The following is a 26,394-nucleotide window of genomic DNA, read 5'->3' as shown; positions in this document are numbered from 1 at the left end:
TGGCTGACATGAAAATGCACTATAACGCGTCCTCAATTCGCTATTCAAGTGCATAGATGACATGTATTTTGTCCCCCTGCCCCTGTTCCAAGACAGGTGCTTGATAGTGGTCCAATCTAAATCTAAACAAATTTGATATGATTTAGTATATGTAAAGTCAAGATTAAATTAACAATAGTCTGATGGGTGACATTAGCCTATCACTTGTGAATGATGCCCAGCGTGTGCAGTAAGGCAAGACACAGTGCATGCATTGTTTTGTGCTGCTTTTTCAAATCATAGTTGCACCTCTCATGTAACCTAGCCCATAGGCCACTAAAGTGTCTAAATAACTTCTTGTAATGAAGCACATTAGTACGCTTTACAACCGGTGTAGTGCCTAACTGGCATACATAGGTGGTGTGTGAGCCAAGTTTAGAGAAGAGAATTTTCAGCATAAAAATGCACCTATATTATAATCACATTTGCGGTCACTTTTGAGAACAGTGTTATACCGCTATTTGATTGCATTTTGGAACATTCACACGTATAGCCTACAGCTGTGTGCGTATTGCTGCGCTTATAATGTTAAGAAATAGCCTAATAGTTTATCAAACCTTTAAGATAAATGTTCTGATCTGTTGCATCAGCCTCATTGCTTTTTAAAAAAAAAAAAAAATATGCGAGTGGCTGTATTAATTAGGTATCTATCGCATCCCATAACTCCCAGAGTTTGTTTTGAATATTTATTTCTTGCATAGAATAGGTCAAGTTTTGTACTATGTGGGATAGTAGATTGACATAGGCTAGTGCTTCTGCTGTTCGTTAGGCCTACTCATGTTAACTGACGAAAAGTAAATGTGGATAGGTCTTCTAAAATCTTAAATATGCACCTCGGAATTTGATAAGGACGCATGCATTTGCGTCAAGTGCTAGTCAAAATGTGAATGAGAGACTGATGAAGTGTGTGCAGCCTGCACAAGAAACAAAGCAGAGCTCATGCCTTTCATGTGACTTTTTTTCAAATCCTCATGAGTAGCATCATGCAGCCTTAGAATGTATTAATAATCATAACATATAGTCTAATATTTGTATAGAGTGACATCATTGATATATACAGAGGAAAGAGTCTGCCCGGGAATTGAACCCTGTGGCACCCCCACGAGACTGCCAGAGGTCCGGACAACAGTCCCTCCGATTTGGCACACTGAACTCTGTCTGAGAAGTAGTTGGTCAACCAGGTGAGGCAGTCATTTGAGAAGCCAAGGCTATTGAGTCTGCCGATAAGAATGCGGCGATTGACAGAGTCGAAAGCCTTTGCCAGGTCGATGAAGACTGCTGCACAGTACTGTCTTTTATCGATGGAAAGTTGCTGAAGGGGGTGCTGAGCTGTTGGCCGGGGTAGGGGTTGCCAGGTGGAAAGCATGGCCAGCTGTAGAAAAATGCTTATTGAAATGATTGATTATTGGTGACAGTGTTTCCTAGCCTCAGTGCATTGGGCAGATGGGAGGAGGTGCTTCTATTCTCCATGGACCTTAGTGTCCCAAAACTTTTTGGAATTAGTGCTACGGGATGCAAATTTCTGTTAGGGAAGCTACGGCTAGCTTTTTCAAACTGACTGAGTATATTGGTTCCTGACTTCCCTGAAAAGTTGCATATCACGTGGGCTATTCGATGCTAATGCAGAACGCCACAGGATGTTTTTGTGCTGGTCAAGGACAGTCAAGTCTGGGGTGAACCAAGGGCTATATCTGTACTTAGTTCTACATTTTCTGAACGGGCCATGCTTATTTAAGATGGTGAGGGAAGCACTTTTAAAGAGCAACCAGGCATCCTCTACTGACGAGATGAGGTTTATATCCTTCCAGGATACGCGGACCAGATTGATTAGAAAGGCCTACTCGCAGAACTGTTTTAAGGAGAGTTTGACAGTGATGAGGGGTGGTCGTTTGACCACGGACCCATTGCGCACACAGGCAATGAGGCAGTGATCGCTGAGATCCTGGTTGAAGACAGCAATGGTGTATTTTGAGGGCCAGTTGGTCAGGATGATATCTAGGATGATATCTATGATGTTTCACATGGTTACGGATTTAAGGTTGTACCTGGTAGGTTCCTTGATCATCTGAGCGAGATTGAGGGCATCTAGCTTAGATTGTAGGATGGCTGGGGTGTTAAGCATGTCCCGGTTTAGGTCACCTAACAGTATGATCTCTGAAGATAGATGGGGGGCAATCAATTCACATATGGTGTCCAGGGCACAGCTGGGGGCTGAAGGGGGTCTATATATAACAAGCGGGAATGGTCAGAGACTTGTTTCTGGAAAGGTGGGTTTTTAAAAGTAGAAGCTCTATTTGTTTGGGCACAGACCTGGATAGTATGACAGAACTCTGCAGGCTATCTCTGAGTAGATTGCAACTCCACCCCCTTTGGCAGTGCTATTTTGTCGGGAAATGTTATAGTCAGGGATGGACATGTCAGGATTTTTGGTGGCCTCTTCCTAAGCCAGGATTTAGACATGGCTATGACATCAGGATTGGTGGAGTGTGCTTAAGCAGTGAATAAAACAAACTTAGGGTGGAGGCTTCTAATGTTAACATGCATAATGTTAACAATGTTAACGCCATGAGTAGTTAATCATGAAACATACACCCCTGCATTTCTTGTTCTCATATAGTTCTTTATTCCTGTCTGCGCAATGTACTGAGAACCCAGCTGGCTGTATGGACGGTGGAAGTATTTTCAGAGAGAGCCATGATTCTGTGAAACAGAGTATGTTAGTCCCTGATGTCTCTGGAAGGAGCTCCTCGCCCCGAGCTTGTATACTTTATTGTCCAGAGACTGAACATTAGCGAGTAATATACTCTGACGCGGTGGATGGTGTGCACGCCTCCTCAGTCAGACTACTAGTCGCCTCCGAATACCTCTTCTCTGCCGGCGGCGTCTTGGAGCAGCGTTTGGGATAAGTTCAATTGGGGGGTACGAACAAAGGATACAATTCGAGAAAGTCTTATTCCTGGTCATAATGCTGCTGAGTTACCACCGATCTGATATCCAAAAGTTATTTCTGGCTGTATGTAATAACACAACATTTTCTTGGCTAATAATGTAAGAAATAACATACAACAAAAAAAAGAAAATACTACAAAGTTGCTTAGGAGCTAGAAGCAGAGCTGTCATGTCTGTCGGCAGTTATTTGCTTGGCAATCACCGCCCTAATGGTGAGTAGTGGGTACTATGAGACGTGACCCTGCGCTGCATGCCTTTGTCTTGTTAATGTTACTGGTTTATTCATGCACCTTTAAACATGGCACCAATTCTCTCTCTTCACAGTTATGCTTATTCCCGCTGAGTTAAACGAGGAAAGCTTTCAATATTAGGAAGGTGTTCCCAATGTTTTGTAAACTGTGCGTATTCCATGTTTTGGTAGAAACGATTTATCCCTCTTTAACTTGCAGGAGAAAGTTGTTTGAAGAGGAACTTGACCCGGGGCTTCCTTGGCCACACAGTGTGTTCCTGGTCTCTCACTTCTCTGTGGTTGGTGCCTGTCCAACACTGTCATTATGTGGCCCAGTGGCTACGGTTGACACGATGGGATACAGACATTAAAGCATCGGTCTCTCAGGCCAACATGTGCCACATTTTGTCCATTTTTTGTTGTTGGTACTTTGTGCGCAGGTTTTACTCGACAATCGTGTTGAATTTTCTCTCTAGAATTTAACCGGGTTTTTGTTCTAGATCCTTGTCTACATCAGCAAACACCTCTGCAGGTCATAGCAGTTCGACGAGCAGTCTACAGGGAGGAGAATGTGGGTTAGAGATGCGGGAATGAGCAGATAGCTGTGTCTGTGTTAACTACCTCAACATGCTGCAGCTAGTTGAGCTGAGCTGGGGGTATTTTCAGGGTGGAGGAGAGACTCAGACAAGAGAGAGAGCGAGAAGTCTACTGGAGACCTTGAGACGTTTGGAGTCATTGATTCTCTTTTCATTTAGTTAATTGGCAGGTAGAGCAGAGGAGACCCCTCATTTAGTCTCTCTGGAGAGTATGGTGGAGTGTATGTCGGCAGCCTAACCGTCTTCATCTAGTTTGCCCCACTTTGCGATTCCCCCACCCTACCCTAAAGAATCCCTCAGGTGGTAGTTGTGACAGTTCATGAACAGGAATCTTCGGTAGCATATGGCTCAAGATGCGCTTAAACCACAATGTAGGCCAAATGGTCAGTTAATGAGCAGTATGACTTATTTCTGTGCTTTTGTAGTTACTCTACCTGGAATGTGCTTGTTATGCGTTCTATTGTGTAGAACGATGTTATACAACAGAGGGTTTTTTTAACTTATTGTTTCACGGTTCCCCTGACCTTTGAAAGTACTGTAGTTCTGTATGGCTTTGCTTGGCCCACCCAGCAGGAAGTCTCTCTGTGTCAGAGTTTGTCCTTCTGAGAACCTTGTGGTTGTTTGCGAGTGACCATGGGGCAGTTCATGATTCATCCAGGATGCAGTATGACAGGCTCTGTCCTGTGCCGAACCTGTGAGTTACAGCATCTTAAACATCACATCCTCTTTATCTGTACCGCATTGTCAGTCTCTCCTCCCACACAGACAGAGACACACACTGTTTTGCTCCTATCTGAAAGTGTTCTCCAACAAGGCCAGTTTTTTTATATATTTTTTTATGTATGGTCAAGTCCATTTGTCCTTAGACCACTCAACAACTCCTCTTTATGCCGCAAACACACTAATATATTTAGTCTGCGCAGTCAGAAGATAACGAATCTGCTTAGCTGTTCTAAAGTAGGAAAAAAGACTACTAAAGCCCAGATTCCCAAAATGGCTACAGGGTCTTAACATGACACACTTTTACCTCTTAAGGAAGCTTCCTGGGACTTCTTGATTAGAACACTACTCTAAAGAAATAGGTCACTGGAATCTCTTGCTGTTTCGTGAAATTGATGCGGAGAATGGCACTGTCTGACGACAAAGTAATTGAAGTCTGTTCCTGTGATGAAACAGCTTTTACCACTGGGGGGAAAAAAAGTTTGCCACTGACTAAAAATAGTTTGAGACTATTGCAGCTCAAAGTATTTTGTAGTCACTATCTCCATAATGTTTAATGAAGCTAGCATAAAGTTATTGTGATTATTTTAGAGAGACTAAATCGCCGAGACTTGAATTCAATGCACATTACACACACGGTACAAAGAGTTTATTGGTGGTAAAAGGAACAGTAAAGCTCAACTTGGCACCAGCCAGCTCCAGTGAACTTTCATCAAGCGTTTTCGCTATGGTGAGGATGGTGGAAACTTGGCAGGATTAGATTAGCTGAACCCTTGAGTGCCCTGTGCCATCTTTGGAAGAGCACTCCATAGGGCACTTTCGTAGTACACTTCAGAGGTTTGTTAGAATCCACTGAACCCTACAGCTGAACCCAGACTGCTCCCTGCTCCCCGTGCCCTCCCTTTGTTAGGGCACTTTATAGGGCACTTCAGAGAAAGATTGGCAGTACTCGTTCAACCCTGGAACTGAACCCTTGTCCCAGGCTGCTCCCTTTCTAAGGGCACTTCATAAGGCACTTTGGTGTGAAAGCCAGGGCCAGACCTACGGAGTGCTGACCTCCAGGAAGGATCGTGTGTGTGTGTGTGTGTGTGTGTGTGTGTGTGTGTGTGTGTGTGTGTGTGTGTGTGTGTGTGTGTGTGTGTGTGTGTGTGTGTGTGTACAGACACACACATACACATAGTGGGTCTGTTCACGTCAACCCCCAGGTGTTAAAGTCCTAGTGCCCAATGGGCGAGCACCTGGCTGGGACCCCAGCCCTGCTTTAATAGAGGTTAACAGCCCTTTTTCTAGTGTGGTAGTAAAACCAGAGCTGCCTCCTAGACCTGAGGGCCTGTTTTGTTACCATGTGGTGTGAAAGAACTGAGCAGCTAACGCTAACAGCCTGTTAATATAACACCTTCACTCCCTTCTGTTCCAATGGAATAGTTGGACACACACAGGCTCGCTCGCACACCTGTTTTGTTGAATACACCTACTTGCCAGAAATGTGGGTTCATGAAGTTCACAGTGAAGTGTTGGAGCAAGGACTAAGTCTGAACCCATAACTGTGTTACAGCTATTAAATACACTTTGAAGCAAAGGTGTCACTGCACAACTTCATGTTCAGTTCTATTTGTGTAGGACGCCGGCTTCCCCTGCTTCTAATAGTGCACGTGTTGATTTGTTTTATTCATTGTTCGATGTGTTTATCATTTAGTATTGATTGTCTGTCTTTGTACTTCGTATTGTCGATTCTGTGGTGGCGATCAGTCAATTTCCTTTCTTGATATTAATGGAGTTATTTTACGAATACTAACTACTACTATGTTTAAGAACAGTGTTCACTTTATGGTTTGTACACATTTCTAATGTAATGACTTGTTGCCGTGTGTGTGTGTGTGTGTGTGTGTGTGTGTGTGTGTGTGTGTGTGTGTGTGTGTGTGTGTGTGTGTGTGTGTGTGTGTGTGTGTGTGTGTGTGTGTGTGTATAGATATACAAGCAGGACTGCGAGACGTTTGGAACGGTTGTCAAGATGCTGGTGGTCAAGGAGCCCAGTCTGGAGAAGCTGCTCCAGAACCCTCTGAAGGACAACCTGATTGAGATCAGGGAGCTTTGCCTTGACGACCTCCGACACTTTATCATAGAGCTGGACCAGGTCATGAAGCCAGAACCGTCAACATGAGGGGGAACCACAAAGCCCTTATTACGTGCAGGTATTGATGGACCAGAGGTGGCGTAGAAGACTGTGAGAGGAGGCAAACTAGTGTGGCATCCTCTCCACACTGTGATTAAGAAGAAATCATATTAATTTCTCCCCAATTTCGGGATATTCAATTGATAGTTAGTCTTGTCGCCATCGCTACAACTCCCGTACGGACTTGGGAGAGGCAAAGGTCGAGAGCCATGCATCCTCTGAAACACGACCCTGCCAAGATATTCAAGTACATTTTCAAGAAAAAACACTAACAATTGTTCACTAAAATATTTTATTATTGGAAACATGCTTATTTGAGGTCACTTTATGGTGTTAATATTTGAAAGAATATTTTTGTTTTTTTCCTCCATGCTGTTTATATAGATTTCAGGTGTCGTTCGTTTAAACCTCATGTCCAGCAGTAATTTCTTCACTCCTTAGTTAGACACATTGCAGAACTCCACTTCTGGCTTTCTGACCAACTGTTAAACAACCAAATCACACAGATTTTTAAAAAGGTACTGTGTGTGTGTGTGTGTGTGTGTGTGTGTGTGTGTGTGTGTGTGTGTGTGTGTGTGTGTGTGTGTGTGTGTGTGTGTGTGTGTGTGTGTGTGTGTGTGTGTGTGTGTGTGTGTGTGTGTGTGTGTGTGTGTGTGTGTGCACAGAAGGAATGGAAAGAATACGCTTTTTGGAGTTCAGTCATCAACATTTGTGTACCGTAATGAAGAGTTTTGAGTTGTTTCAATACCGTTTAGTTCTCTCCAGAAAACTTGTCCGAAAACCAATGTTTTGCATATTTTATGGTGTTTACTGTCATACAGTACCAGTCAAAAGTTTGGACACACCTACTCATTCAAGGGTTTTTCTTTATTTTTACTATTTTCAACATTGTAGAATAATAGTGAAGACAAACTATGGAATCATGTAGTAACCAAGAAAGTGTTAAACAGATCAAAATATTTTCTATTTGAGATTCTTCAAAGTAGCCACCCTTTGCATTGACAGTTTTGCACCCTCTTGGCATTCTCTCAAACAGCTTCACCTGGAATGCTTTTCCAATCGTCTTGAAGGAGTTCCCTGGGTCATTGTCCTGTTGAAAAACAAATGATAGTCCCACTAAGCGCAAACCAAACTTTTGACTGGTATGGATATGTTCTTTGTGTTTAACTTTTATTACCTAACAGAAAAAGTATTTAACAAGCTTTCTGGAGTTTCTGTTCCTCTACACTATATTCATTCTTCATACACATACTCGTTCTGTACAAACCTTTGGGGGACATTGCTCTCCTTTTAAAATAAACAAAAAACCTGACATGTTATGTTTTTTTTATTACAATTATTATCTTAGCCTTTTATATTCCAGTTTTTACATTTATACAGATGACTGTGCTCTGTTTACAATATAATATGACCCATAAATAAAATAGTCAACCCAACCAGGCCCTTTATAGTACATATGCTATCCCCACTTGTCAGGGCTGCAAATGCATACTGGTAAGCCTAAATACAAAAGAAGCACATACATGGAAATAGCGGATGTCATCATACTGTATTCTATAATACCTTTGCTGGCAGAACCTATCATTTTTAATACCCCGGTTAGCAAAATAGTAGATCCTTTAATAACTGTGGCTCCCGAGTGGTGCCGCGGTCCAAGGCACTGCATCTCCAGTGCTAAAGGCGTCACTACAGACCTTGGTTTGATTCCAGGCTGTATCACAACCGGACGTGATTGGGAGTCCCATAGTGCGGTGCACAATTGGCCCAGCATTGTTAGGGTTTGGCCATCATTGTAAATGAGCATTTGTTCTTAACTGACTTGCCTACTTAAGTAATGGTTTAAAAAAAAAAAGCAATCTGTTTAGTCTTTCAATGCCATTCCACTGACAAACATGTCTGTTTTTTGTCATCTGTCTCGAGAAGACATGTAGTACAACCAATTGGCAAAAGAATTTGGGCATTTTGTTGCAAGCAGGCAGGCCATTTCCATATTCCGAACAGTGGCAACGAGAGATCTAGAGGGGGGTTGCAATGCAGACGGAGTATAATTTAAAAGGGTACTCCACAGGAAAGTATTATGAAATTATACAGTTTTTCCCTTTGTGCCCCTTCTTTTTTTTGGACTTAGTCCGCGGGACTCCCCCGTAAGGCGGGGAGGGCAGGCCTGCCACGTGGCTAGGGCTGGGCAGGTTATCATAGTAGTGTCTGTGTGGCTGGGGGATGGGCTGCCCCAGGAAAAAGCCTTCCTCCTCAGACTCAGACTCTGAGGAAGAAGACGAGCAGGTGGAGCACCAGTCATCCTCGCCCCTGTCCCCACACATCCCCAGGAACCTCTCCATGGCTGGGCCCTGCTGGAGCCCGTAATCTGAGGTGGTGTGGTGGGGATGGGGGTGACCAGGTTGGCCCTGGCCATACCTCTGCTGGTTGGGCAGGAAGGTCTGCTGCTGGGGACCCTTGTGGCTGTGGCTTCTATGGTCCTCTCTGAAGTACATGCGGTTGGCCCTCTCCTTGGGCACCAGGTGGAGAGCGTTGTCGGAGCGGGACTTGCGGCTGCGGCGCCTCCTGTGGTGATGGTGGTGGTTGTGATGGCGGCCGGAGCTTGAACCAAGAAGCTCCGGGTCCTGCTCTTCAAAGTGATAGGCACGCCGCCGCGTCCGCTCGCTCATGGGGGGCTGGCGCACTGGCAGGTCACCATAGTGACTGTTGTCAATGACGTCTGGGGAGAACTTGACCTGTTGGGGTCGGGACTGGGAGCGAGTCCTCCTCAACTCCGGGACGTGAGGTGGCTTTGGGGGAGAGGGAAGAGGAGCCGCCTCTTCCTCTGGTACATTCTCCTCCACCTGCTCCAGCTCGGATGTAAGGCTCTTCAGGGAATTGGCACTGCAGTGTAACGTGGAGGAATTGAGAGTTCCCATGTTGCTTGTGTTCTCACAGTTCTCTGCCTCAAGCTCCTGGAAGTTTTGTAAGGAGTAGACCAGAGGGCGCTCTTTACTGTCTCCGTTTACTGATGCCGCTGGAAGAAGAAGAAGAAAAGGAGAGAGAATGAGAAAATATGTTTGTACAAGGTGTCTATTCACCACGATGCTGTTTCAAATAGCAATCTGCCATCAAAACCTGGTTAAGCCTAGTCCTGGACTAAAAGGCTATTCCAATAGAGATGTAACATGTCTTACCGGTAATGTTGGACAGTGCCAGTGAGTCCATCGAGTCCCTGACGCTCTGATCCGTCTGTTTCAGGCCATCTGTGATACACTCCAGAGAGTCATCATACCACTGATTTTCCTCCCTCTGGAAGCCTTTATCCCCGATGCTACCAGCTCTGTGCTCCATCTCCAGCTCCTGGAGCTTTCTGCTACTAGCAGGGCCTGGGTGGCTACCGTAGGCTGAATCTCCTAACCCATCCTGGGACTGAGCCCAGTACATATCTGCCTGGTACTTCTTACTGGCCAGGCTTTGGCTGCCTGACCCTCCTCCACCTCTCCCAGCCCTTGAGCCCTGAGGCTCACACTGTTTCATCTTGACCTCTGCCTCGGTCATCCACAGATCTGTTGGGGGTCTGGAGTCGACTGTCTCACCCTGCTGGAAGACACCTTGCTCCCCAAACTTGAGCAGCAGCTGTGTCATGTAGTCCTCGTGCTCGGCCCACTCCTCTTCCTCCCGGTCCTCGGGGGCCTCAGTGCCCTCCCTCCCCTTCCAAAATTGCTCCTCGTTGGTTATACCCAGGTGGGCCAGCTTGTTGGTGAGGGTGTCTGTGTTGCCGGAATCACCGGTGAACCCAGGGAACTTGTAGTTGACGGAGGGCGAGAAGAGGAGTGACTGGCGGCACTGGTCAGCCGAGCGGCTGCTCTTGCCCATGCGGACGCTGCGGCGGGATTCGCGGGAGCGAGCAGACTGGAAGGCGGAGTCGGAGGAGTCCGAGGTGTGGACATCCTCTCCCAGACTGCAGGCCTTGGAGCAGTAAATGCGGCCCTGCTTGGGCAGGAAGGGACAGCCCAGTAGAGAGCTCTTACACTGGGCACAGCAGAAACAACCCTCGGTGGCATGCCAGTGGAGACCGTCATACGTCATCTGGGGATTGTCCACCCCTAGCGGAGAGGAAAATTTGTGTATTTTTTAAAACACTTTTGTGGTGCAATTCCCTGGATCATTGTCAAGTTCCTCCTAGGCATATGTCATATAACAATTTATACTCGCTGAGAATAATGGCATGTTACCTTACTTGGATCTTTTGCATTGGATGACTAACACGATTTGAGTTTATTGTAGTTTCTGGCATTTATTTTACAATGGCAGAAGCAGGTCTGTCTGCAGTGGTCAGGGCTTACCGATGTGTTCTCTGCAGGCCTCGCAGTACTCGGCGAAGAGCGAGCCGAAGCAGCCGCAGCAATATGGCCGCCCGTCCTTCATGATATAGCGCTGTCCCCCCAGCACAGTCTCACACTCGAAACAGGAGAAGTGCTTCATGTGCCAATGACGCCCCTCCGCCTCTGTGCACTCATCAGAGAAGATAACCTGAAGACAGACACACAAACAAGGAGCTTGAGAAGTGCGTCACGTGGCTTGGTTTGGTCTAGCGGTTATTGCCGTTGCCTTCAGAGAACATATGTCAGTGTTGGTGTGAGTTCAATTCCGACCCAGCGTGGTTTTTTAGGAACAATGCTTGGTGTGCCGCCACAATGGCTCTTCACACCCCGCACACAAACGTCTCACCTCGTCGCAGGCTGAGCAACGTGGTTTGAGCAGTTCAGCGTGGTGTCGGCCACAGTGGATCTTTCCGTCCTGGTAGAAGTAGATGAGGTCCACCAGAAGTTCGCTACACATGGAGCACGCAAAGCATGCTGGGTGCCAGACCAGCCCAGGACCCGCTCTGGAGGCAAACACCGCCATTTCTCCACCGTTGACGCTCTCCCCACACTGTAATGAAAACAACAACACGGACAGGAACAGTTTCACTCTCAAACTAGAGGTTGTATACTGTAGTATTTTACTAAAGCTCATAAAATATTTACACATTCATTTTAGTTTAGAATTTATCGGTATACAGTACCAGTCAATATTTTGGACACAACTACTCATTCAAGAGTTTGTCTTAACTTTGACTTTGTTACATTGTAGAATAATAGTGAAGACATCGACACATATGGACTCGTGTAGTAACCAAAAAGGTGTTAAACGAATCAAAATATAGTTTATTTGAGATTCTTCAAAGTAGCCACCCTTTGTCTTGATTGCAGCTTTCCACACTCTTGGCATTCTCTGAACCAGCTTTGAGGTAGTCACCTGGAATGCATTTCAATTAACAGGTGTGCCTTTTTAAAAGTACATTTGTGGAATTTCTTTCCTTAATGCGTTTGAGCCAATCAGTTGTGTTATGGCAAGGTAGGTGTGGTATTCAGAAGATGGCCCTATTTGGTAAAAGACGAAGTCCATATTATGACAAGAACAGTTTAAATAAGCAAAGAGAAACAAAACAGTCCATTACTTTAAGACATTCTGGAAAATGTCAAGAACTTTGAAAGTTTCTTCAAGTACAATTGCAAAAACCATCAAGCCCTATGATGAAACTCGTTCTCATGAGGACCGCCACAGGAAAGGAAGACCCAGAGTTACCTCTAATGAACTTATCCTCTGCAGCAGAGTTACCAGCCTCAGAAATTGCAGCCCAAATAAATGCTTCACAGAGTTCATGTAACAGACATCTCAACTTCAAGGAAAAGGGTGGCTACTTCTGAAGAATTTCAAATATATTCAGATTGGTTTTACACTTTTTTTTGTTACTACATGATTCCATATGTGTTATTTCCTAGTTTTGAAGTCTTCACTATTACCTTTTCAAAGTAATTTTAGCTAAGTAAAATATATTTTTCTGAAGGGTAGCTTGTTAAACTATACGGTGTTGTCAGAGTAGCTTCCATGCCCTACTGAGGAGAAAAGGGGGACACGTGGCCAATTCCCTTCCATCTGTGTTGAGAACATGGCATCTGGTGTTTTGTTATGGGAATTATGACCGTGAGGCTAACTGTGGTCCACTATGGTCCCACTGCGGTCAGGTTGTCAGGCTCTTGTTTGTTTGTCTCTATGCCATGTGGGGACACACAGGCCTTGCTTTTAACATGCTCTCGCTCTCTCTCGCTCGCTCTCACACACGGCAAAAGCTAAAGCGGGCAGTGAACAAGCATCAGCGTTGATGAGAAAACAGCCTTTATCTTGGAGTGGAGTGAGTGATGTTGACTGGAGGGAGAGCCACCAGAGAGCTGTGTTTTGACAAGAGGGCTCCCGAGTGGCGCAGTGGTCTAAGGCACTGCATCTCAGTGCAAGAGGCATCACTACAGTCCTTGGTTCGAATCCAGGCTGTATCACATCCGGCCCTGATTGGGAGTCCCATAGGGCGGCGCACAATTTGGCCCGGCGTCGGCCGGGGTAGGCCGTCATTGTAAATAGGAATTTGTTCTTCACTGACTTGCCAAGTTAAATAAAGGTTCAATTGAAAGAAATGAAATAAAAATGGTGGTCAACCCCAGGCTGCTCAGGACCCATTTGTAAATTCACTAAATAAAACACTGAATGTGGTGCGAGCACAGCAGAGTGCAGTACAGTCCGCCAACCTTCTAACGACTATCCAAGCCACTGAGAGGCTTTTTAGATTATCGACTGCATGGCTGAAAATCCAGCATATGTTTAGGGATCTCTGGCATGGCTGACATGGAGCTTCTTGTCTGGGTTTTAGCCTTCTATTCACAATGGGATAAACAAAAAGGCTACATCTCTCTGTAATAGGTTTCTCAATAGTATACATAAGTTACTTGAGTAATGTGGATCAGTGTGTCCTGTTAGGGACTGAGGTAATGTGAGAGAGGCAGAGCGGGGACGTACATGTTCACAGACACTGTGTAGCAGGGCCCGGGGCAACAGTTTGAGGGAGCCCCTCCCCAGTGCCTCCTTCTTCCTCTGGACACTGAACATGTGGAGCTCCTTCTTCTCCTCCTCACTGAGAGACTGGCAGTACCGCACCTGGAGGGAGGGAAAGTGAGGGAGGGAGAGGGATAGAAGAAACAGTCAAACACAGGGAAAGTGGACTTTTTCACTGGTGTCCCCCAGGGCTCTGTTCTTGGCCCTCTCCTATTCTCGCTATACACCAAGTCACTTGGCTCTGTCATAACCTCACATGGTCTCTCTTATCATTGCTATGCAGACGACACACAATTAATCTTCTCCTTTCCCCCTTCTGATGACCAGGTGGCGAATCGCATCTCTGCATGTCTGGCAGACATATCAGTGTGGATGACGGATCACCACCTCAAGCTGAACCTCGGCAAGACGGAGCTGCTCTTCCTCCCGGGGAAGGACTGCCCGTTCCATGATCTCGCCATCACGGTCGACAACTCCATTGTGTCCTCCTCCCAGAGCGCCAAGAACCTTGGCGTGATCCTGGACAACACCCTGTCGTTCTCAACTAACATCAAGGCGGTGGCCCGTTCCTGTAGGTTCATGCTCTACAACATCCGCAGAGTACGACCCTGCCTCACACAGGAAGCGGCGCAGGTCCTAATCCAGGCACTTGTCATCTCCCGTCTGGATTACTGCAACTCGCTGTTGGCTGGGCTCCCTGCCTGTGCCATTAAACCCCTTCAACTCATCCAGAACGCCGCAGCCCGTCTGGTGTTCAACCTTCCCAAGTTCTCTCACGTCACCCCGCTCCTCCGTTCTCTCCACTGGCTTCCAGTTGAAGCTCGCATCCGCTACAAGACCATGGTGCTTGCCTACGGAGCTGTGAGGGGAACGGCACCTCAGTACCTCCAGGCTCTGATCAGGCCCTACACCCAAACAAGGGCACTGCGTTCATCCACCTCTGGCCTGCTCGCCTCCCTACCACTGAGGAAGTACAGCTCCCGCTCAGCCCAGTCAAAACTGTTCGCTGCCCTGGCCCCCCAATGGTGGAACAAACTCCCTCACGACGCCAGGACAGCGGAGTCAATCACCACCTTCCGGAGACACCTGAAACCCCACCTCTTTAAGGAATACCTAGGATAGGTTAAGTAATCCCTCTCACCCCACCCCCCCTAAGTTTTAGATGCACTATTGTTAAGTGACTGTCCCACTGGATGTCATAAGGTGAATGCACCAATTTGTAAGTCGCTCTGGATAAGAGCGTCTGCTAAATGACTTAAATGTAATTGTACAACCACAAACGGAGCAAAGAGTGACAACCAATATTTTAGTGTTTTAGTAAAACGCACACAGGTCAGTCCTTCAATCATCATAAGACAGAAAGTTGAGCTGCATACCAGGGCATGTTCAACAAAGCCATCTCTTGCCCTCCCACCTCCGTCATCCTCACTCCAATCCTCCACCCTAAGCCTGGCTTAGCTCTGACAGAACTATTTTAACACCCCCTTTTTGATGTCTCCCTACTAAACCACTAACAAGGGAAGGCAGACATTAACAGTTTACACAAACAAGGGTTGTGTTTAGAGTGAAATCACGAGAGGGTGAGCAACAAAGAGACACAGGGTAGGCAGCTCGGGCAGTGGTGCCACTGTTCGTGGCGGTGGCATAAAGAAAGACTTTCTCTTTCAGCAGTGTCCCCCGTCCCACAGTTCTGTCCCAATAATACCTCGCCGTCCCACAGTTCTGTCGCCATAAAGAACACATCTATGACAGGACTCCTGCTAGCGGGGGCTCCCAGCACATTAAGTCAAGAGACGTATTGTGCCCACGCCATTTCAGTCTGTGACCCAGTGTGGGACCAAGGGACTAAAAACTCTGTGACGCCGGCAAAGTGAATGTCTTGTCCTCCCACACATGACCAGAATGGCGTGGAGCTATAGGTGACAGGGATGGAGTGAATTCCATTTCAACTCAGTCAACTGGAAGTCAAATAAAATGTTGTTTGTTGCTCGGAGAATTGGACTTGGAAGTTTATTTCTAGTCTGAATTTAAATGGAATTGACACCAACCCTGGTAGGTAGTAAGGTGGTGTTAAACAGAGGTTCACTGAAAGGCAGTGAAGGACAAGGGTCGGACACAGCCCTTCAAACAACATTGAGTCCAAAAAAAGGGGATGGGAGGGATGGATTTGGGGGAAATGAGTGCTATCCTTCTGTGAGACCTGCCCTGTTACGATGCCTTTAATGAGAGGGCTCACTGGGATGCATTTTATGACACATGCATAAACACACACACACACACTCGAGACACACACACAGTTTATGAACTACACACACCCATGCATGCACATACACATACAAACTCTTTGGAGTCTTACCTCATTGTCATGTGGAGGCAGTTGATACAGGAGTTGTTTGATTCTGAACTTCTCTCCGGGACTGTTAACATAAGGGACCTTGTCCTCTGGCAGACAGGAGAAATACAGCTGGACCTGGACCATAGACAGCAAAAGAGAGATGTTTAGAGACAGTAGCAAATTCATCTTTCATTTAGTATGTGTATTTGATCCTTACAAGAATTGAACCTTGGCGTTGGTAGCGCCATGCTTCCACCTACCACACAAACAAATTAGCCCGGAGGGTTGCCTATACTGTGAAGTAACACGGAAGTCAAGTGTTCTTGGTTAAGAACATGAAAACAGCCCTGACCTTTTTCTAGCTCCCTGTTGAAAGAAGAGCACCTTCACAGATTTATCTTAACCTATTTCACTGTCCCAGATTAGATGTTATTCAGTACAATAGGAATAATAATATACCTACCCAGACTGCCCCTGGATAATGGGATGCGTGCGTGCGTTTGTGTGTCCCTACCCTAAAAGTTAGCACATCGCGGGCTCCTTTCTTGTGAGACAGACAGACTTGTCAAGCACCACCCCAAAGCCACTTAGAGACAGGATGTGTATATTTTTATTTAGACACTCGGGCATGGAAAAGTCTGCTAGTGATTAGTAGAAATCTTGGCAGATCAGAGAAGGCTGGAGAAGGCCTTTAGTTGTGGATCAGGACCCCATTGCTCACCCCGTCCTGCTGGTTGCTGGCAACACCAGGCTCGGCTCGGAGCGGGCATCGCCACGGCTGCCTTTTACAGGCCTGTCACAAACAGAGTCCACTTGTGCTATGTGGCACACTCCCAAGTACCGGGGAGGCCTCCTTCCCTTCCTTCTCTCATCGGTCTCACTCTCTCCCTCCCTTCCCTTACTCCCCTCACTCTATCCCCCTCTCCCTCCCTTTTAAAAAACACACATGGAAGCAATGAAGGGTGATCGGGGGAGAGAAAGATAAAGGGGAGAGAAGGGACTGAAGCAACAGGGAGAACCCTGCCTCTAAAGCCTCCCCTGTGTGTGTAAATGCATGGGTTAACTGTAATGCCTTTACAGCAGCTATTCTGTGGAACGGCCCTGTAGTGCACATTATGGGGTGATCACTACAGTGGAGAAACACACAGCCCTGGAGGAAGGGCGTCTGTCAGTGTACTGTTCTGTAACCCTTGGCCTGGGGAGGTGGATATAGGGGGCAATAGAGCAGCAGGAAGCCCCCTCTAAACAGGAGACAAGAACATCCCACCTTTTTATCTGGTGTCTGTAATGACCCTTCCTCGTAAAGTAGCCTTCAGTGGTGGTCAACGGCCCAGGGGGGCAAAGTAGTAACCAGCCCAGTCGCCCCAAGGGTCAAAGTGCCACGGTGACAGTTAAACAGTTAAAGACAGGCAGCTTTGTCCTGCTTCAGGTTGACAAGCCCTCCCGCTGCACTGCCCACCACCACAAAAACCTGAGGAGGCCTGGTAATTTACCTAATGGAGTTATGACAAGGAGAATAATGACAGAGAAAGCTACTGTGGTATTTTTCAGCTCCTATCTAAATAAGCAAATCTGCTTCTGGGCTTTTGCGCAGATAGCCTAGTGGTTAGAGCGTTGGACTAGTAACCGAAAGGTTGCAAGATCGAATCCCCGAGCTGACAAGGTAAAAATCTGTCGTTCTTAACCCACTGTTCCCTGGTAGGCCGTCATTGAAATTAAGAATTTGTTCTTAACTGACTTGCCTAGTTAAATAAAGGTCAAATTAAAATAAAAAGTTGGTAACAGCATGAGAAACGGCAAGGTCGGAGGGTTCAATTCCCACAAGTAGTCATCACATACTGCTTTGTCATTTTGTGGAACAGGGGAACAGCGGTTGTATTCCATATGTGACATATTAGTGGCATATAGTGTTGAATTTAAGGGGCATGCATTAGAACTGGGGGGGGGGTGCTGTGTAGATTTTGGCGCGTCTCACCTGTTCGGGTCTGAGGCCGGGCGGCACCCAGGCATACTCTTCCAGTGCACATCCGGAGTCGTCGTCTGACGTGGAGCTCCTCTGGAAGCCATAGTTCAGTCGACTTTTGACCTTCTGTTCCATCACAGACCGTGGGCCCCGCACCCCGACCTGGTAACCACACGCACTCTCCGGGTTCATGACACACCACGCCTTCTACTGCAGAGAGAAAGAAGGAGAGCGGGAGAGAGGGATGTGTTACTTCAGGACGAAAGTATTAAGCTTTTCACACTACTGAGTCGAGCCGGACCAAGCTGTGCTGATATGGACTGGTAACCCATCCACGATAGTTGCTATAAAACACGCTGAACCCCCCTCCCCTTATCGTTCCAGGAGTCTCAGTCTCAGCAGTCACTGAGTCACTATACCACCACTTTCATGTGGGATGTTTTCCCCGAAAGGCACTGAGAGGGGATCTGGGTAACACTTAAGTTCTTCTGGTGACGATTTGCCTTTACGATTCACAAATCACAATGGTACTATTTTTTTCATCATGATGGGTCCCCCTCATGTGGCTTGGGCCGAAAACCATTATAAAACTCCCCCAGTTTCGCTAGTTCATTTTACGAGGTGATGTCTTGACTTGTTGTGAGACCTTTACAGACTGCTTGTATTACAGTACCTGAATTCTACATCGACTTCAACAACGGACTGCACATTCCACCTTCATACTGCAATTACTTTTCCTTCAGCACAGACGTGAGAGCAAAACCAGGCCGAGCAGACTCACACTTTAAAATTTCACCTTATCACCTTATCTGTACAGCACATGCTTCAGAAACCGATGAGTTATACACTGAGTGTACAAAACATTAAGAACACCTGCTCTTTCCGTGGCATAGTCTGACAGGGTGAATCCATGTGAAAGCTATGATCCCTTATTGATGACACTTGTTAAATCCACTTCAATCAGTGTAGATGAAGGGGAGGAGATAGGTTAAAGAAGGATTTTAAAGCCTTGAGGCAATTGAGACATGGATTGTGTATGTGTGCCACTCAGAGGGTGAATAGGCAAGACCACAGATATACAGTCGTGGCCAAAAGATTTGAGAATGACACAAATATTAATTTCCACAAAGTTTGCTGCTTCAGTGTCTTTAGATATTTTTGTCAGATCTTACTATGGAATACTGAAGTATAATTACAAGCATTTCATAAGTGTCAAAGGCTTTTATTGACAATTACATGAAGTTGATGCAAAGAGTCAATATTTGCAGTGTTGACCCTTCTTTTCAAGACCTCTGCAATCTGCCCTGGCATGCTGTCAATTAACTTCTGGGCCACATCCTGACTGAATGCAACTCATTCTTGCATAATCAATGCTTAGAGTTTTGTTTGTCCACCTGCCTCTTGAGGACTGACCACAAATTCTCAATGGGATTAAGGTGACATCACACACACTGCTGCTACTGTTTATTATCAATCCTGTTGCCCTAGTCACTTTATCCCTACATATATGTAAATATCTACCCCAATTACCTCGTACCACTGCACAATGACTCTACTGGTACCCTGTGTATATAGACAAGCTATCGTTCCTCATTTCTTATTTATTCCTTGTGTTATTGGTTTTCTATTATTATTATTTTTTTCTCCTCTCCGCATTGTTGGGAAGGGCCTGTAAAGTAAGCATTTCATTGGTAGCCTACACCAGTTGTTGACAAAGCATGTGACAAATCAAATTGGATCTCTCTATATGAGGCTAATGAATAGGATGTAAGATCTCAAGATAAAAGGGTTCCCTCACTGTAGCGCTGTATAAACAACAGTACCCTGGCCTTAGGAGGCACAAATCCCTGTGGATCCCAGAGCCATATGGGGAACGTCCAAAGCCCCTGGTCTTTTCCCCCTCGCTCTCCTTTTTCTTTCTTTCCTTCCCTCTCTCTTCTTCTTCTCCTTGGCTGTTTTGTTTTTCAACCTGCCACAGCGAGAGAGGGAAGAAGGGTGTCTGTCTGTCTCTCTGATCATCCTTTATTCTTTGGAATGGATATAGGGAAGAGACAGAGGGGACTCAGGGGAGGAAGTCAGGGATGGATGGAAAGATGGGGATGACAGAAGAGTGGACCCTGACACGGAGAGACACAAATAGGGCAGATGGATCAAAGAATGACTCGCCGCGACGCTGACCCACCACACGCACGCAAGCTTGCACCCGCATGCACAAACCTACCCACACTCACCCACACACACAGCTGACTGGGCCACACAGGAGAGCAGGGAGATAGATTGAGAAGTGGAAAAGCAAGGGGACTAATCTGTCTTGTCACTGAAATCCCTGAGCTGAGGCAGCAGAAGGTTTCAGGGCCTCCTCAGTTCTTTGCGTGTAGCCTACATTTCAAGAGAGCAATGACAAAACAGCTTTGACATACAAGACATTTTTGCTCTGTGAGGGTGGAAGGAGAACACATTCATACAACGCTCAAGTAGCAGTAGCACAGTTCTGCCAATACTACTACTGCTGCAGAGGTGGAGGCGACTACAACTACTACATACTATACAAATGCTACTCTGAGCTGTACAAGTCATGCTGAAAGGCCTTGTATGACATATAGGCATGGAGTAAATTAATAGGCTGTTGTGGCCATTTCTCAAAGGAAGGGCTCAGCTCTACAGCTCTACAGCTCTGACTGTGAGACTCCACATCCCTCCCCAGCCAGTGGTCAGCACACCCCCCTTGTACCCCTGCTTCCACCCCCCCCACGGCTGGGCAGGCACACAGGGCTGGGGAGGGCCGTGGGGACACAGCTGAGAAAACCAGCCACACTTGACTGGTGCCTTTGAAGAAGTCAGCCATGACAGTAGAGGGCCAGAATTCACTCTCCCAATTAAATGAAATTAAATTCAAGGGCTTTAATGGCAAATTTAACATGTTTTTCATATGTTAACATTGCCAAAGCAAGTGAAGTAGATAATAAATAAAAGTGAAATAAACCATTAAAATTAACAGTAAACATTACACTCACAGATGTTCCAAAAGAATAAAGACATTTCAAATGTCATATATAGTCTCTCTCTCAGAATGGCATATATGCATGAATGCCTGAGTGTGGTTCTCGCACACAAAGACAGATATGCAGGCAGGCAAGCAGTCACACACACCCCTCCTCTGACAAGAGGCCAAACTGTTTAAGTGTCAGCTGTATGCCCTGCGTCCTGTTTCTCGTTTAGTTACGAGTCTTTGTGAGATAGCAGCAGCAGAACACACACACACACACACACACACACACACTACACACACACTACACACACAGAGCAGCACAGTCTGAATGCCTAATGCCTGGACCTCCTGAGGAATGAGTGATTAACTGCCCAACACAGGGCAGGCAGACAGCCAGACAGGCAGCTACCAAACAGATATTCATACCCACAGAACAGCACTCCACTTAAGGACAGCCTGCCTGCCTGCCTGAACACCCTTCCTTCCAATAACCCATATCTCACTCATGCCAACACCTGGCATGCCTGCCCTCCACAAGGCTGCTCACACACAACAAGACACACAGTGCATCCACTCAGACACGAGCATGATGGATGACGCCTGTAGAAGTGGATGCTTCAGCGTTGTACCATGATGCATGTCTGCGTTGTGCTCGGAGGTGTCAAGTCAGGCAGATGGGGTTGGTACGATAGACACCTCCCACTTAAAACACCTTGCGAAGCAGCTTCAGCCTTCAACAATAGAGCCTTTCATAGTGAATCAACTGTGGAAGGCATGTTCCATCAAGAGCCTGGTTCTCTCTACAGTCTCTCTTTCTGTGTCTCGCTCTCTCTCTCTCTGTCTGTTGATCACTGTTATCTCTGCTGCATTCATGGCGGTTGGAGTCTTTCAAAAAACCAAGATAACTTGAGTCAGAGTCAGAGGTGCGGAATAAGACACTTCTTGTTCTATTCACATCTATTGACTTGCAAATGAGACTGCAATAACTTAAAAATATGTGGCCTTGTTGGAGGAGCGAGAGTGTAGTGGGTTGGGGAGATAGAGGCTAACTATAGAGAAAGTTCAGCCAGAGCGTAGAGCAGAGTAGAGAGAGAACATGACTGTAGCAGCATGGGCTTTGCTTTATGAGGGGGGGGTTACATATGACTTTCATTAGAGAGAAAGAGAGGGAACGAGAGAGATGTTTGCTTTCACATGTCAGAGACGAAGCCTCTCTTCACTGATCTCTCAGAGCAGAACACCTCCCTCAGCAGAATGTCAAGTCGGAGATATAGCCAGATCCAGATAGGTGAAACATGAATACAGGATACTGAGACAATACCTCATGTGTTTAGCAATGCCATTCCCTTGAACCACATCGGCAAGTATGCTAATTCTCACCTCAGATGTCAGCCAACTTTGTTTCAATCTACTGACTGACTGTCGAAGCCATCGTACACACACAGAATTCTGACAAACTCTCAAACCTTTATGGGCTGAGTTGAAAAGATAGCTCCCACAAGGGACCTGCGGTTAGATCCTGTTGCCCTCTCTCGCCCACCCCCCACCCAGTCCCTCCCGGCTTGGGGCTACAAGGTCTCTGTTTTGGCAAATCGGTCAGAAATGCATCCGAGGCAAAAAAAAAAAAAAGCCCTGTTAACAAGCATCTTTACAAAGGCTGTTAAACATTCAAGACTGCAGGGGTCTGGGTAGCATGGGAGGAGGGGGGATTGGCAGGTTAGAGGTAGACCATGCTGGGGTAACCAGTGACTATTGACTCCTATGGAAATGCTAAATGCGCTATGAATTACAATGGAGAGTAAACTTCCGTCATGGTATGAGGAAAATGACAGGGGCTGTGCTACTGCCATACAGCCAGCATAGAGAGGCGATACCACCTGACAGTGACAGTCCCGCAAGATCATTTAAACCACGAGTCATGATTGGCAGCCACTCACTTCAATGACATCCCCCTGTCTATACTCATCGGTTGAAAAGGTGTCCTCCAAATAAGGAAACTATTGTGTTAACATACACACTAAAATAGTCTACTACGTTAGATAAACAACCCTTTGTGAGAGGAAGAGGGAAGATAACCAGCTGCTGGTCTGAATTACTGTCATAATTCCTCAAAGAGACGCGTGACGGACAAGCCCACAACCCAACAAGCACACTGATCACATGTGACTCTGTCAGCGGGTCTGGACTGTACATGTCTGATTCGGCACAGGCTCACCCACAGACTCATTCTGGATAGGGTCTCCATGTGCGTCCCAAATGACACTCTATTGCCTATTTAGTGCACTACTTTTGACCAGGGCCAATAAAAGTAGTGCACCATACAGGGAATATGGTGTCAGTAAGGATGGACCCTTGGTCTACTTGCAGAGGAAACAATATAATCTGTTCAAAAGTCTCAGGTTCTCCAGTTCATATTCAGACAAGTCTTTTTTTTCTCCCCCTCCGTCTGTCGAACAAGATGTTTCTCTAGTCAAGAGGTGCAGAACAGATGATTTCAAATCAAATGAGCACGTGTACTCAGATTACCACTTGTCACCTGTTGGCACTTGATATAAACCAGCCCCTTGTACGATACACTAGCCTACATATAAACCATTTGGAAAAGGTACACGTATTTCAGATTTGAAACAATTGGATCTTTGGGAATCGACTCTGCAATTCTTTCACATGAATGTAATAAAAACGCGTCATCCAATACATACATTATCCAACTATCCAATGTACGGAAAACATGAGCAGAAAGAACTGTCCAAATGATTTGACAAGTTTCTCACAACTCTGTCTGTCCCATATCAAAGAGTTGCCGGCAGGCTACAGTTTGGCTGACCTCTGTGCCTCCCGCCATCGGGAGGGGGGTGTTATTCCAAGATCAAATGGGTGTGAGAGAGGGAACTCCTAACCCTCAGAACTTCTAACCCTGCCTGCCATGGACTGAGAGAAGGACCACCTGCACGCGACAGCCTGCCTGGCCTGCACCCGGTTCTCAACACACATGCAGCTGTCACACAGCTAGCTCAACATCAACCACACTACTGATCAAATACATATAGCATTACAGGACCCAAAATCTCAGACTCAGTAAGCCTAAATTCTGATTACCAATGTCCATACTAGCACACCACTTAGATAGAATGCATTCATATTAAATATGTTTTTCCTTAAAAAGAAGGGACTGAGTACAAAACATTTCAAAAATAAATGCGACCATCTTACCAATAAAACAGTTAAAATCACTATTTAAATCCAGTTTAAACCTAGAAGTCACTGCTAAGTGTGAGACATTTAAAAATGTAAAAATATCCCATTTTAAATGTCAATTGTTTTCTTTCTGCCATACCGGTACAACTAAGATACATGCCATTGAAAATCTGCTTTAAAAAAAAAAATCCACTACTGTAAAGTTCCTTTGGCGGAGCCCTTAGTGGTCTTACCTCTGTGCAGAAAGCTCTCCTGAGCAGGATCTTATCACTACTAAATCCTGTCCGTTATTCTCCACTGGCTCTGGGCTACATGGCTCTCGGCTCAGCCTCTCCTCTTTCAATCTCCCTCTACGGTAGCTCAAAGATCCAGGACAGCAACCTCTCCTCCTTCAGCTTCTGCTGGCTCAGCCTCCTCTCCAGTCTCCCTCTACTGTAACTCACAATCCAAGACAAGAGCCTCCTCTCCTCTCTCCAGTTTCCCTCTACTGTAGCTCTACTAAATCCAGGACAGTAACAGGCTCACAGCAGCCTAGCCCCCCCTCCTCTGCCTTCTCTCCCTCTTCCAGAGCTGTCAGCACAGCCACATTCCATATCAAAGTAGGGAAAGAGTGTAAAACCAGAGAGGTGTGTGTTCTGTGTGTGTAAACTGACTGTTTGAGGGTGTGTGTGGAGGACTGTTCAACCAGATGATCATCCCACTACTCCCACACTCTTCCACCTCTGTAAATCCCTGTATCCCACCCCCTAACCCCTCTTCCCACCCCCTAACCCAGCCACTCAGAGGCAGGGCCAGGCTCAGGGTGTCTCCGCCCTTTGGTGACCCTCCTCTCACACTTCAAACACACATCAAATGAGAACCACCAGTGAGCCTTCCCCACAGGAACTCTTTCACTGACGAGCGCATCACATCACATCAGCGACAAATGCCACAGCTTGGGTTACCACCAGACTGATGGTGGTCAACCCCACTATGACAATGGCTCTCACATGACATTCCTATCTCTCCTTCCCCTATTAAACTGTTGCAGGAACTGTGGGAAGTGTTCAGTGTTGTTAATCGTCTTTTATCAGAACCTCACGTCTTGTATTTCCTGATGTGATACCATGTGACCTATGCTTCTTTAAGGAGGGTAGCCTTGTAAGATGCAGGCAGTCTCCGTTTTGAGTGTGCTAAGAAAACATGTTCCATCACATGACCATTGACCACTTCTCCCTGTCCCCTACGATACTGAACTGCCTGCTGAAAGTCCTCCCTTACGTTCCCAGTCAACAATGACGTCAGCAAGACCGCATCACAGAGAAAGAATAATGCAACTCTGGATTCAATCCTCAGGGGTTCTTTTACATAACAATAACAGAAGTAGTCTCTATCGTCTCAATACAAATGAACCACTTCCACAAGGAAGCTCTATTATCAGCTAGTCTCAGGGGGTAGGAGGTCAGACATTTTAGACAGAGAGAGGATAATACACTTTTCTAAGTATCATAAACTTACAATTTCATCTCTGAAATCTGTATAGGGTTGAAAGGTCACATTGGCACCAGTTCACTGACAAACGTGCTGGAACCATTGTACCGAATTTATGATGTGTTGAGTATCGTGTATTGCCCCTGTTCAGTGGCCTTTGACTAAGGAACTACTGACAGAAACTCCCCCCGATATGAGCAAGCAGGACAGCAGGTCTGGAGTCAATTCCATTTTAATTCAGTCAATTCAGGAATTAAAATGAAATTCCAAACTCCCTGACTTGGCTGAATTGAATTGAAATGAAATTGAACCCAACTTCACAGGACAGTTGACCTCTCCGTCTCCTTCCTGTCCTGAGGAAAGGAATGTGTAAAAGGTGTAGAAGTTATTCCTGTTGCCTATTGCCGCAGGCTGAGGCTGAGGTTGTGGAGACTGTCACCCTGTGCTTCCTCTGTGGTGGCTGGAGGTCTGTCCATGTCTAAACAAATTTCCTAGCTACTCTGGGGACATCATTATGGGGGACAACACATGCCTAGCCACCTCAGAGTTAGGGAAATATCAGGCTTTATCCTAATATGGATGCTGGTTGATTTCACTGAAAATAATATTGTGTGTATGCTTTTGTTTGAGTGTGTGTACTGTGTGTGTGTGTGTCTGTGGACAATGCCATTGTTGCAGCCAAGGCCGGGAGCCCCACTGACACACCACACAGCAGGTCCCAGTGCAGGCCACAGCCCTTTGTACCGACCCAAATGACCTTCTGCCCCTGCCTCATTAGCAAGTCATAGAGGGAGAGACAACTCTGCATCCTGCCTGCAGGCTAT

At 46.2% G+C, this 26,394-nt stretch overlaps 2 protein-coding genes across 4 annotated transcripts in view; one reads left to right on the top strand and one right to left on the bottom strand.

Moving 5' to 3' along the window:
• LOC124004280 (periphilin-1-like) overlaps positions 1 to 8,025 on the top strand; it is a 33,710-nt gene extending 25,685 nt beyond the window's left edge. For both annotated transcript variants that reach the window (XM_046313079.1, XM_046313070.1), the window contains one exon: positions 6,503 to 8,025. In XM_046313079.1, the coding sequence (XP_046169035.1) occupies positions 6,503 to 6,694 (192 nt within the window). In that variant the 3' untranslated portion in view covers positions 6,695 to 8,025. The remainder of the gene's footprint in view (positions 1 to 6,502) is intronic.
• Positions 8,018 to 26,394, bottom strand: part of LOC124004266 (prickle-like protein 1) — a 52,120-nt gene continuing 33,743 nt past the window's right edge. Inside the window, exons 1-8 of one of the 2 annotated variants that reach the window (XM_046313051.1) lie at positions 24,334 to 24,757; positions 17,926 to 18,123; positions 15,972 to 16,085; positions 13,580 to 13,717; positions 11,417 to 11,620; positions 11,032 to 11,218; positions 9,880 to 10,791; positions 8,018 to 9,719 (exon numbers count right to left, since the gene is read on the bottom strand). In XM_046313051.1, coding sequence (XP_046169007.1) covers positions 8,782 to 9,719; positions 9,880 to 10,791; positions 11,032 to 11,218; positions 11,417 to 11,620; positions 13,580 to 13,717; positions 15,972 to 16,085; positions 17,926 to 18,105 — 2,673 coding nt within the window. In that variant the 5' untranslated portion in view covers positions 18,106 to 18,123; positions 24,334 to 24,757 and the 3' untranslated portion in view covers positions 8,018 to 8,781. Of the gene's footprint in view, positions 9,720 to 9,879; positions 10,792 to 11,031; positions 11,219 to 11,416; positions 11,621 to 13,579; positions 13,718 to 15,971; positions 16,086 to 17,925; positions 18,124 to 24,333; positions 24,758 to 26,394 lie in introns of those variants that run through there. The other variant, XM_046313057.1, reaches the window with a different exon arrangement.

Source organism: Oncorhynchus gorbuscha, linkage group LG02 (assembly GCF_021184085.1).
Source record: "Oncorhynchus gorbuscha isolate QuinsamMale2020 ecotype Even-year linkage group LG02, OgorEven_v1.0, whole genome shotgun sequence".
Lineage (NCBI taxonomy): Eukaryota > Metazoa > Chordata > Actinopteri > Salmoniformes > Salmonidae > Oncorhynchus > Oncorhynchus gorbuscha.
Note: the sequence above shows the minus strand (reverse complement) of the source record. Positions and strands in the feature narration are given on the sequence as shown.